Genomic DNA, 13,253 nt, shown 5'->3' on the forward strand with positions numbered 1-13,253 from the left:
ATATCAGACCAATCAATGAGTAATGATAACAAGAACTCAATCATCTTAAGCTAGAGGATCGATTATTGACATTGGATGAATAGCTATAAATTCTTGAGCAGATGGATTAGCTATTATGCCCAGTGATGAATAACCTGGTTATAAACCAAAAAAATGAGTAACGACATTAATCAAGTTACTTTCTAATTTATAGTAATTTTTAATTTTATAAATTTTGGTCAAATTTCAATATGTTCTAGTACTACAATGTTAAGGCCTTATTACCTCAACGTGATCGGCGGCGGGGTTGCGCGGCGATCCAACGATAACTCCGGCGTCCTACACAGGATCGGCGGCGTCTTCTAGCAGCGGCTGTGCGCGGAGGATTCTCCGTCGGGCAGCGGCGAACTAGGTTCAGATAAACTCACGTATTTTGTGGGCAAATATTGTAATTCTTATTCATCCGTAACTTGATAAACAAAGCCCTATTTATAGACTAAGGACCCTAGGGTTGGTTCGACTTCTAAACCTAATGCATCTCGGGAAAGAACCAACAAAGAAAACCCGAAACGGAGCTTATAGATATGCTCGACTCATTAAAATAACTAAGTTACCAAAAATAAGAAAGACATAAAAAGGAAATAAAATCTAAAAGGAAAAAGAGAATCCTAATTCTACTTCGCGACGTAATCGCCGAATCGGAGAGGCGCGCGCCGAACTCTTCTTCCCCTTGTTGTCGCGACCGACGTCTGCATGTCGTTCTCGCCTCTCGCTGATCTTCCCTCCGATCTCTCGACGTCGCCATGCAGATTTTCGGCGTCGCCATGCAGCTCGGCATTGTGCTCTTCGGCGTCGCGCAGCTCGGCATCGTGCAGCTCGGCGTCGCGCAGCTCGGCGTTGTGTTGATGCGGTGGTTGCCTGGGAATCGTATCAACTCCCCCCTCCATAGCAACCTCCTTGTCCTCAAGGAGCACATTTGGAAACTTGCGCTGCACTAGTTCCAGCGGTTCCCACGTCGGCGACTCAGTTCCATCGGACCAACGAACCAACACATGCTCCAAGGGTCGATCATCGTGCCATAACATGCGTCTGTCCAACACCCGGACCGGATAGACAACCGGCCGATCTCCAAAGAATTCAGACGGCAGGTCCATGCCCATTCCCGAGTCGTTGCCTGCCACAAACGCGCGAAGGAGGCTCACATGAAATACGTTGTGGATCCTACTCCCTTCCGGCAAGCGCAATCGATATGCAACTGGTCCAATACGCTCTAATACCTCAAACGGGCCATAGTAGCGACGAGCTAGCTTGGCCGACCGTGGACGAGCCACCGAGTGCTGCCTATATGGTTGGAGCTTCAATAGGACCAAGTCACCCACCTTAAACTCCAAGTGGCGACGATGTTTGTTAGCGGATTCGCGCATACGCTGCTGTGCGCGTTCCAAATTTCGCCTTAACTCCACCAATAACTCCCCTCGTTGGCGTATCAATTCCGCCGCCTCCGGTGGCGTCGACCTCGAAGGTTCCGCAAAAATCAAGCTCGGTGGGTCCCGGCCATAGAGGGCCTTGTACGGAGACATTCCCAAGGCCGCATGATGGAAACAATTCAAAGCCAGCTCCGCCCAAGGTAGAAAATTTGACCACTTGGATGGACGATCGGCAGTGAACGCTCGCAGATACTGCTCCAATCCCCTGTTCCGTACCTCCGTCTGACCGTCCGATTGCGGGTGGTAAGCCGTTGAGAAGTTCAATTTCGTGCCACTAAGCCGCATCAAATCCTTCCAACATTGGTTTAAGAACACCGAGTCCCTGTCCGAGACCAACGTCTTCGGAAAACCGTGATGGCGAACAACTGTATCAATAAACACATTGGCCACTTTTATCGTATCAAAATTCGTCGGCAATGGGGCAAAATGTGCATATTTAGACAAACGGTCCACGGCCACCATGACTACAGTGTAGCCCCGTGATTGCGGCAAACCCGTAATAAAGTCCATGGAGACATCCTCCCACACTTGGGACGGAATTGGTAGCGGTTGTAACAACCCTGCAGGCTTCTGGGTAGAGTACTTCGTCGTCTGGCACACCACGCAAGCTTCGACGAACTGCTTTACCTCCTTCTTCATATTCGGCCAGTAAAAATCCGCAGTCACGCGACGCAGCGTACGCTCGAACCCAGGGTGGCCCGCTGATTTCGAGCTGTGGTATTCGATCAATATAGGCGTCCGTGCCGATGATCGTGAGCTCACAAATATTCGACGATTGTAGTATACCAGCCCGTTCACCAATGATAAATGCGGTAGGGCCCGCCCCTCCTTTATGTCCCTCGTGATCTCCCGCATCTCCGGGGACGAAGATGTTTCCCGACGAAGCAAGTCCACAAGGTGCGGAATAGGATGGGACGCTGCTGTGAGGAGGGCGCACGCGTGCGCTGCTTCGTCGCCCTCGTCGGCGTCCGAGGTCGTGTCTGTGTCCAGGTTCGCCTCGGCTGTCGAGGACGCGTCTTCGTGCAGGTCAGGCTGCTCGGCTTCCTCGCGGCGGGACAACGCGTCGGCTGCTCGGTTTGTGCTCCCCTTCTTGTACTCAATACGGAACTTATATCCCATGAGTTTGCGCGCATACAGCTGCTGATCCGGCGTTTGCACTATCGCATGGAGCAATTCTTTCAAGCTCCTCTGATCACTCCGAATGACAAACTCCCTCCCTAACAGATACTGACGCCATTTCTGCACTGATTCGACGATGGCATATAATTCCTTGTGATAAGTGGACGCGACCCGTCGTCGCGGACCCAGTTTCTTACTGAAGAATGCAATTGGGTGATTGTCTTGGAGTAGCACTGCCCCAATGCCCGTGTTCGAGGCATCCGTCTCGACGCAGAAAGTCTTATCAAAATCCGGCAGACGAAGTACGGGGGCTGTCGTCATTGCTCCTTTCAGGTCTAAGAAACTCGAATCTGCTTCCGGGGTCCATACAAAGGCATCCTTTTTCAACAGATCCGTCAAGGGAGACGCAATCAAGGCGTATCCGGCTATGAAGCGGCGGTAATAGCCGGTTAATCCCAAAAACCCGCGAAGCTGTCTCACATTCTTTGGTTTCGGCCAAGCCGTCATTGCACTAATTTTATTTGGGTCTGCTTTAAGGGATCCATTGCTGATCAAGTGTCCCAAATATTCCACGGTCGATTTGCAGAAAGAGCACTTTGATAATTTGACGACGAAACTATTGGTCTGCAGAACCATCAATACTGCGGACAAGTGTTCTTCATGAACTTCCATAGTCGGGCTGTAAACCAGTATGTCGTCGAAAAAGACAATGACGAACTTTCGTAGCATAGGTTGAAAAATCGCGTTCATTGCCGCCTGGAATGTAGACGGGGCATTTGTCAACCCAAAAGGCATCACCAAGAATTCGAAATGTCCGTCATGGGTACGAAAAGCCGTCTTAAATACATCTTCGTCATGCATCCTTATCTGATGGTAACCTGATCGCAAGTCAAGCTTGGTGAAAACACGAGCTTTACCCAATTCATCAAAAAGCTCGTCCGCTGTCGGGATAGGGAAATGATCCGGCACTGTGGCGGTGTTCAGCGCACGATAGTCGATGCAGAAGCGGAAGGTACCGTCTTTCTTACGAATAAGGAGTACCGGTGAAGAAAACGGACTGTTGCTTCTCTGGATGATACCTTGCTCGAGCATCTCTTTGACCTGCCGCTCTATCTCGTTTTTCTGAAAGTAGGGATAGCGATACGGCCTGACGTTGATTGGCTTCGTGCCTGGCAACAAATGTACCCGGTGATCATAGGGGCGTGACGGAGGCATCCCGGATGGCATGTTGAACACCGGTCGGAAGGTCTCCAACACTGTCGTGATAGGTGGTGTTAGATCAGCAGGAAAATCCTCCCGGACATCTTGTGTGGTAATAGTGGTTTCCGGTTCCAAGAGCATGATCTCAAAAACCTCTAACCCGATCGATGGAGACATCAAAGCAGCCAAGGACGTTCTGTCTAACTTGCGGGGCGGTGGTACCACCCCCTTCAAAGTAATAGGTCGCTCCTTGTGAGTGAATTCCAAAGTTTTTCCTGCGAAATCCGCGGTCACCTTGCCCAACGACTCCAGCCAATCCATTCCTAGAATTACATCTGGGCCGTGAATAGGCAGTATATGTAAATCCACCAAGAACACCGACCCTTGTACCTCCAACTTCGTCTGTTTGGACACGTGAGTGCACAGTAAGGCCCCCCCGTTGCCTACAACTACCTTGAACGGCCTTATCGGCGAGAGGGGGTAAGTGTAACGATTCCGCAATCTTAGGGTGTAGAAAATCCCTGTCGCTACCCGTGTCAATTAAGACACACACCTCGTGGTCCTGTATGCATCCCACGACCTTCATCGGACGAGAACGACGACCACCGTCCATCGCGTGAATATGCGAAATATCTGTTGGCACAGACTCATCAACCGCTTGGTCCTCCGCAACACCGTCGTTCTCATCGTCCTCCTCCGCATAGCATAGCAATCGCTGTTTGCACACGTGCCCTACAATCCACTTCTCGGGGCAATAATAACACAAACCCTGACGAGCTCGCTCCGCCTTTTCCGCTTGGGATACCCGTATCATGCCGGGTCGCGGCCTTTCCCCACTGCGACCCACTGAACCCGTGGTCTGGCCCACGGCGGTTGTGACCGATGCGGATGTCGGTACTGAATGAAAGCACCAGATGTTAAGGCCTTATTACCTCAACGTGATCGGCGGCGGGGTTGCGCGGCGATCCAACGATAACTCCGGCGTCCTACACAGGATCGGCGGCGTCTTCTAGCAGCGGCTGTGCGCGGAGGATTCTCCGTCGGGCAGCGGCGAACTAGGTTCAGATAAACTCACGTATTTTGTGGGCAAATATTGTAATTCTTATTCATCCGTAACTTGATAAACAAAGCCCTATTTATAGACTAAGGACCCTAGGGTTGGTTCGACTTCTAAACCTAATGCATCTCGGGAAAGAACCAACAAAGAAAAACCCGAAACGGAGCTTATAGATATGCTCGACTCATTAAAATAACTAAGTTACCAAAAATAAGAAAGACATAAAAAGGAAATAAAATCTAAAAGGAAAAAGAGAATCCTAATTCTACTTCGCGACGTAATCGCCGAATCGGAGAGGCGCGCGCCGAACTCTTCTTCCCCTTGTTGTCGCGACCGACGTCTGCATGTCGTTCTCGCCTCTCGCTGATCTTCCCTCCGATCTCTCGACGTCGCCATGCAGATTTTCGGCGTCGCCATGCAGCTCGGCATTGTGCTCTTCGGCGTCGCGCAGCTCGGCATCGTGCAGCTCGGCGTCGCGCAGCTCGGCGTTGTGTTGATGCGGTGGTTGCCTGGGAATCGTATCATACAACTTTAAAAATCAGTCAAAAAAGTTAATGAAGATTAAATTTTTAGCAATTATTCAAGGACTAACTTTTTTTTGTGAAATTATGTATGATAGTATAAAAATTGAGAAATTATGAGTTGATGTCACTAGACCTGCCCAAGGTTTACCGAACCGGCGGTTAAAATCGAAACCGTAACCGCCGGTTACCGTTCCGATTCGTGAGAATTTACCTGAACCGAAACCGTCGATTTTTGAACCGTGGTTCGGTTCAGGTTAAAAAAATTTCGAACCGAAACCGTGCCGGAACCGCGAAAAACCGCCGGAAAACGGTGAAACCAAACCGGAAACTCAAAAAACTGACGGTTTGGAACCGTGAAAAACCGTAAAAAATCGTCGCTTCGGAACCGAAACCGAAACGGCGGTTTTGGAACCGGAACCGTAACCGCGAAACACCCTCGCGGTTTGGTTCCGGTTCGCCAATTTCCAAAACCAAAACCGGCGGTTCCGCAACCGTGGGCACCTCTAGATGTCATTGCCGATGGGGTTAAACGATTTCGTCTATTCAAACATAAACCATCTTCGTTCGATTGAAAAACAACCTACACATTGACCTTATTTTCTTGTCGTGTGATAAACACGAGCATATCCAAACTTCATATTTTTTTCCAATTGATCTTGATGTGAAGCAACCTCATAAACTTTACTAGTAGTATTAGTATGATTCTCTAGCAATTTTTACCTAATAATTTTCTTGATATTTTAATTTGGTGAATGTAGTAGATATTTGTGGGTCCATTAAAAGACAATCGTATCTAGATGACAGAAGTACTGGATTGGCTGTAAGAAACTGACCAATTGGAAGACGAACACATGGCAAAGCACTAACAGTTTGGGTAAACAAAAATGAAAATGAAAGGTACTTTAAAGATTCATTCGCCGCGTGGCATCTATTTAAGATATTAATGATATCTACTAAATTATGGTTTTATTTAATGTCACATTACTCCATCACAGATCTCCCCATTACACGTGGATATTAGTTGTTGGGTCACGTCTTGTCGGACTATACGTGTAATTGTGTACTCAACATATAATGTGATGGATTTCTTTTTAGCACGGGAATTAAGAGAATGATATGTACTGATTCAAAGTGGATAAAGTAAAGTATGAGAGATGAAAAAGTAAGAGAGAATAAAATAAGAAAAAGAGAATAAAATAAGAGAGAATAAATAAAGTAAGAGATGATTGAAGTTTTATTTCTAACTAAAAAAGGAAATCAATCACTTGAGATGAGACAACCCAAAATTAAAAGTTGATCACTTAAGGTGGGACGGAGGGAGTATAAAGTTGGTTGGATATTTCATGTAACTTGTTATGTTTCGATTCAAATTTAAATTTGAATTTGAAGACTAATGGAGCAGTAGTAATAGTACTTTTTTTCAAGTAAATTTTGCATATGAATTTAATATAGATAAAGCTTTCCGATTAATATCTAGTACAATCCATGCTTTTACACAAGATTTTAAAGTGAATAGAGAATAAAGTACTAGTAGATGATTATGGAATATTACAAAATTGAATATTGCCAAAAGAATAAAAAAAAATTACACAAGATATTAAAAGTAATGTTTAAGCATTTAAGTGAATAGAAAATAGAGTAGATGTTATGAAATATTAAAAAAAATCAATTTTGCCAAATGAATAAATAAATTATTTAGATTAAACCATTATGGCAAGGAATATGAACCGAATAATTTAAAAAGGAAAAGTATTAGTAGTAGTTAGGAATTACTATGATTTTTTCCCTTCAAGCTTAATGCTCTATAAAAAAATCAATTAGTATAAAGCCTTTATAAAGGTTTGATAACCAATCACAAGGCCATTAGTAACTGAGTTGCTAACAAAATAAAATACTAGTAATAAAATGAGTAGCTCTATTACGTCTCTACGTGGAACTTTCAAATTTACAATCATAATATTTTCATTTTTATTAAAAGTATAATTATAAATTGCTTTGTCAAATCTATAGATAAGAACCGACAGTTCTCATCGGCTAAAACCGACAAGCCAGCCTTTTGGCTGGTAAGATTACCTTATCGTAATCGACAACATTTCCACGTAATAATTTGATAATATAGAATCGAATAATCAAAATATTAAATACAATTTCTATTTTATTCTTACTCCGTGTAACTCTTTATTTATTTAATTATCTTTGTACTAAATAAATGCTTCAACAAAAATGGGACGAAGGGAGTATTTTTTAAATTTCGATAGACACATGTCAATCATTTATTCCTTGTACATAGATAGCTGTAAATTAGTGAATGAGCCGGTTTGGCATTTCACTAAGATACATACCAAGTCATTGTCACATTAATTACATTATCCTAACCTTTTTCATAATAATAATCCTCTCAAAGGATAATATTACAGTAACAACCTTTGCGTATTTTACATACACACACTGCTTTAGCAGAACAAAGGCTTATTTACAACTTACTCTTGCAACGGTGTATCTTGGTCATCGCTCAGCTACAAACTACACCATCACCTGACTGTTTAAAAAAAATTGAGATGAAACGATATTAAGTGAGTTAAATAAAAAAAGAATAAAGTAGATAAATGAACAAAATAAAGTAAGAGAGAAAGTATATAGGTAACTGAATAAAGAATAAAGTAAAAGATATTAAATGTGTTGATTTAGTTGCTAAGTACGTAATTAATTTAGGCTATCCTCAAACTGAAACAAAACAATAAAACATGAAAATATGGTGCTTAATAGGGACTATTATATTATTCCAAGCTTAAATTTTCCCCTAATTTTCACATTGAAAATTTTCCCATACAAGAAGTAAACAAGCAATATAGTTCATGTAGGATCTACATTAGCATAAAAAAGCAATATTATTGTAGTAGTAATATATAAAAAGTATTAATATAAGTGTGAAAGTTTTTACGTACCAGATAGATACATACATGCATGCGTGCATGCAAAATAAATAAATAAATAAATAACAAGATATTGAAAAGTTCTAAGAGAAACTAATATTCTTTATATTTTGAGTAGTATATTTTTGTTGTCCAAATTTTGTGTTTTCGACCGTGAACATTTTGTTAGTTTCGTTATCTATAATTATGATTCTGTATATATTTATATCACTATTGTTCAAGTATCATGCAAAGCATGCATGGGAACAGGACAAACGATAAAACTATCTCGGAAGAAGAATTATTATACTCTTAACATCTTGTACAACGAAGATCATGAATATAATTACTTACAAATAATTGCACTTTGAATTTTGGATTATTCCTAAGAAATATTCTTACACCATTTTATGGAACTCTAGAAAAGACCATTTGATGAGTAATAATCCTCCTGTCCACAAAAGATCGTCCCAAAAGTCTTAAGTTACATTGGTAAATATATCATGATGATATTATTAGTGAAGAAAGGGATAGTCGTACGAGTTTTATAACACGTAGGTAAATATATCTTGGTGCTATTATGAGTGAAAAGAAAGGGATAGTCATACGAATTTTATGACGCGTAGTGTAAATATATCATGATGATATTATTAGTGAAGAAGGGGATAGTCATACGAGTTTCAAGACACGTAGGTAAATATATCGTGATACTATTATGAGAGAAGAAAGGGATAGTAGTACGAGTTTGAAGACACATAGGTAATATACCATGGTGCTATTATTGGTGAAGAAAGGGATAGTCGTACGAGTTTTAAGACACATAGGTAAATATATTGTGGTGCTATTATTAGTGAAGAAGGAGTTATTCGTACGAGTTTTAAGACACGTAGCTAATATATCGTGATGGTATTATGAGAGAAGAAAGAGATAGTCAACGAGTTTTAAGACACGTAGCTAATATATCGTGATGGTATTACGAGAGAAGAAAGAGATAGTCCATGAGTTTTAAGAGGTAAATATACAGTGATGGGGTGAAGAAAGAGACCCATGCTAGTCATAGGGTTAAACTACAAATGATAATTATTTGTAAAAATATTGGACTATATGAGGTGGAAAATTGATTAGTTGAATATGTTAAGGTAATATATTGTAGGTTACTGTATATAAATGTAATAGTATATGACTACTCCCTCCATCCCGGATAATTCGTCCCACTTTGACCGGGCACGGGTTTTAAAAAATATAATGAAAAGTGAGTTGAAAAAGTTAGTGGAGTGTGGGTCCTACTTTTATATATTAGTTTTATAATAAAATGTGAGTATGAATGAGTTAGTGGAATATGGGGTCCATTACAAAAAAATGGTAAACAGTGAAATGTGACAAATTATATGGTACGGACCGAAATGAAAAAATGAGACAAATTATCAGAGACGGAGGGAGTATTTTTTATGGAGATAGAAAAGTTAGGACTATATGAGAGTAATTTTCAATGAAAAGAAAACAATACCAACTAAGTGCAAAAGCATCTAATGATATGAATAACATTTTTAACCAAGCCAAAGTTTAGGTTAATCCTGATATATGTATTTTTTTTTAAAATAAAAAAGGTGGGGTTTTGACTTTATATGAAATTTAGGTTTGTTATGTGAAATATGCCCCTTCTGGACTTATGTAAAGATTTACTTGAATGTGTGTGCTTTTGGAATCAACCGTTTATTTGAATATTTTGTCATATTTAATCATATACACATAAAAGGAATAATAGAAAGGGTTGATGTGAAGTGTTATTGAAAAGCAAATGATATGAAAAACATTTTTTTTCTTTTTCTGGATAAGTATGAGTATGAGCAAATGAAGTCAATGAGGATAAGTGGCAGATAATTAAAGGCTAAATTAGAAAAATAGATTTGTGTTATGAATTAGAGTGAAAATTGAAATTAATTGTTAAATCACCTGGAAAAATCCTCAGAAGCCTAAACTGAGGGCGGTATTGACGTCCAATTTCCATGCAAATCCGGCAAATTCCATTCTCCAAACATCGCACGGCACAATTTTATTCCACTTTTGCCCCTGGCCGTTCTGTTGAGTGACTCTAACTCTGCATGCAAACGAGGGGCAAAAATGAGGCAAATCCTCCTTCACCACCAGCCACACCAAAACCCCCTTCTCCGCCTCCGCGGAGCCGTCTTCGTCCGCCGCTACCATTCTCTTATAAGCGGCGTTCGTCCAGATCACGTTGTTCGTGTGATCCGATATGAATCCAGGACACGTGTCCTTCTCCAGATTGTGAATCCTCTCCTCATCCGAAAATCCTAACCCTACCGTCGCTAACTCCGTGAACTTCTCCGTCACCGTCACGCCTTCCACCACGATCCACGTCGCTATCACAGATCCGCCTCCGTAACTGCTCAGATCCGCCATCCTCCGCCCTATCCCCGCCGTAACCGCTCCGTCATCCAGATCTCTCCACTTCATCTCCCTCTCAGAGCCAGATCCATCGCCGAGGAGCTGGAGAGTGACCGCTCGCTTCTGCGGCGGCGGAGCGTCGTCGACGGCGGATCTCTCAGGCGGCGACGGCGGATTTCCTCCCTCCGAAACCTTACTCTTACATCTCCTCTTACGAATCCTGACGTACTTCCGTTTCACTCTCCTACCGGCGAGATCTCGCTTCGCCGGATCCGCCGAGGCGGATCCGGCGTCCTCACCGGCCGGCTTCGGCGCGATCGGCCGGAATCGGAGCATTATCCGGCTCAAAACAATCTGATTATTACTATCAACGGATCTATCCGTGCAACGCCGCATCGATCGAGCTAGAATTCGTCAATTTATGGCAATCATCGGGAATCGAGGTAGGGATTGGAAATCTGAGAAAAAAAAGCGAAGAGGAAGGAGGAAAGTTGGTGCAGGAAAGGAGTGACAGATGTTGGCGATATGAGGGGAGGGGAGGGAGGGATGTGATTGGTGGGGTGGGGATTGGCCAATGGGAGAGCGCCATGTAACGGTGGGTGCAGTAGGGGAGGGAGCAAGGGAGCTTGGCTAGGAGAATAATGGTGCATGGAAAGGTTCCAGAACATGGACACGTGGTGAAAGTTACGGGTTTTCGGTTATATATATATGTGTGTGTATATAATATGTATAGGCAGAGGGACACGTGTGGAGAGAGAGAGAGAGAGAGCTTCTTCGTGTAGCGTAGTCACACGCATCACAAGTGAAGTGAAGCCTCACTCGCTCTTTTGAGAGAGAAGCTGCAAATGGTAGGAGATTATTCACCTTTGTTCAGATTTAAGCGCTGCATTTTATTTTATCGTGAGAATTATGAAAGTGGTGTTTAGCGAATTAAATACGGAGATAATAAAATCAAAGAAAGACAAACTAGGGAAATAAAGTACGACGAAGAATCTAGAATAGAGATAATAAAGGTTAATTTTTGTTAAAATAGAAACTATATACATGTAAAATATGCATAGCATGCTTCGGGGACGAAGGGAGTATATGATTTAATATTTGTGTTGAAGCTCAAGCTCTCGAAGCTATACAATTCTTGTTAGGTGTAGGATTTCATATAGTGATTGTTATTTGCTTAATTATATGTTTAAGTGGGAATATAATAAAAGATACAGTAAAATAGAATAAAATAAAAAAGATTGTAAACAAAAGTGATGTAATTATTTGTATCATAAACAAAAATATTAAGAAAAACATAAAATTTGGTACTCATGTAATTCTTTTGTCCATTACAAGTTTAGTTTTTTTTGTACATAATGAAGTGAGATGACCACGAATATGGAAATTAGTTTAGTATTAGGGCAAAGAACAAGATTGTGATTTGTTGTGGTTATATAGCTTATATTTATTGAAGGAGTAGAAAGAACAAAGTGTGCCCACATCAGAATTTTAATCTAAATTTGGTTACAAACCCACTAATCATGGGCATTTTATAATCACAAAAGTTAAACCAAAAGGAATTTGCATTCACGATAAGTATGGATGTCAGTCCCAACCCGTGGGCTGGCCCGAATGGTCTGCCAAATTTATAGGGTTAGGGCTGAAAATTTCTAGCCCGAAAAATACAACCCGATTAATCTGCAACCATTAGGGTCAAACCCAAAAACCCGATAAATTTTCTATCGTTCAATTTTTTTTACCCCTGACTGGAAGCTTTCATTGATTATTTTTACAATATGGATAACTAAAAAAATAACTTTCAATTTTATATTAAATATACAAATTATATATTAAATTTTTATTAGTATAATAATAAATAAATAACTTAGAAACTTTAAATTCATTAAAAAAATATTTAAATTTCTAAAACATGCTTTAAAATATTTAAATTTATGTTTTATTTTACACAAATCTCAAATATTAGTGTTTGATTATGTTTTTGTTCGAGTTTAAGTATATATCTCTAATTTGCCATAGTTAAATATTTTATATTCTATAAATATAACTAATTTTCGTCATTATTTATTGGATTGATCGCATTTTAATTTTATCGGTAGCAACACGATTAACCCGCTGGGCTAGCCCGAAACTTGAGCTTTTAGGGTTAGGGCTGAACTTTTATAACCTGAAAAAATCACAACCTGAATAGCCCGCACTCGATTGACCCGCAGTCCGAGTAGGATTGGCCCGAAATCCGGTGGGCCGGCCCGATTGACATCCCTAACGATAATGATAAAATACAAAAAAAGCTTGATATCCTTTTTCAACTTTTCATTAAATGAAATATTAAACGATGTTGTATTAGGTTTTTCATGTTTTGTTCACACAAAGCAAACTAAGTTTTATTAGATGGAACTGTTAAATTGTTATTCACTAAGTGAGTAAATGAGCTGTATTCTTTTTCAGGATGTCATATCCTAAGTGATTAATATCTCTTTTACTTTAGTCTCTATCTTATTTTATTCTACTTTACTCTCTATCTATTTTCTATTTTATTATTTCTCCTACTTGAAATATTACTATTACTTTT

At 41.0% G+C, this 13,253-nt stretch overlaps 1 protein-coding gene across 2 annotated transcripts; it reads right to left on the reverse strand.

Moving 5' to 3' along the window:
- Nucleotides 1-7,609: 7,609 nt before the first annotated feature.
- On the reverse strand, nt 7,610-11,244 carry LOC121778338. Of its 2 annotated transcripts, none has more exons than XM_042175665.1 (2): nt 10,232-11,242; nt 7,610-7,905 (listed from the first exon to the last, which is right to left on the reverse strand). In XM_042175665.1, the coding sequence occupies exon 1, from the start codon at nt 11,078-11,080 to the stop codon at nt 10,244-10,246; it is 837 nt and encodes a 278-aa protein (XP_042031599.1). In that variant the 5' UTR covers nt 11,081-11,242; the 3' UTR covers nt 7,610-7,905; nt 10,232-10,243. The 2 variants fall into 2 exon arrangements, with proteins under 2 accessions (XP_042031599.1, XP_042031600.1); XM_042175666.1 differs by lacking the exon at nt 7,610-7,905 and adding an exon at nt 8,564-8,729 and having other exon boundaries at nt 10,232-11,244.
- Between the last annotated feature and the right edge of the window lie 2,009 nt (nt 11,245-13,253).

The sequence above is a fragment of the Salvia splendens genome, chromosome 19 (genome assembly GCF_004379255.2).
Source record: "Salvia splendens isolate huo1 chromosome 19, SspV2, whole genome shotgun sequence".
NCBI lineage: Eukaryota > Viridiplantae > Streptophyta > Magnoliopsida > Lamiales > Lamiaceae > Salvia > Salvia splendens.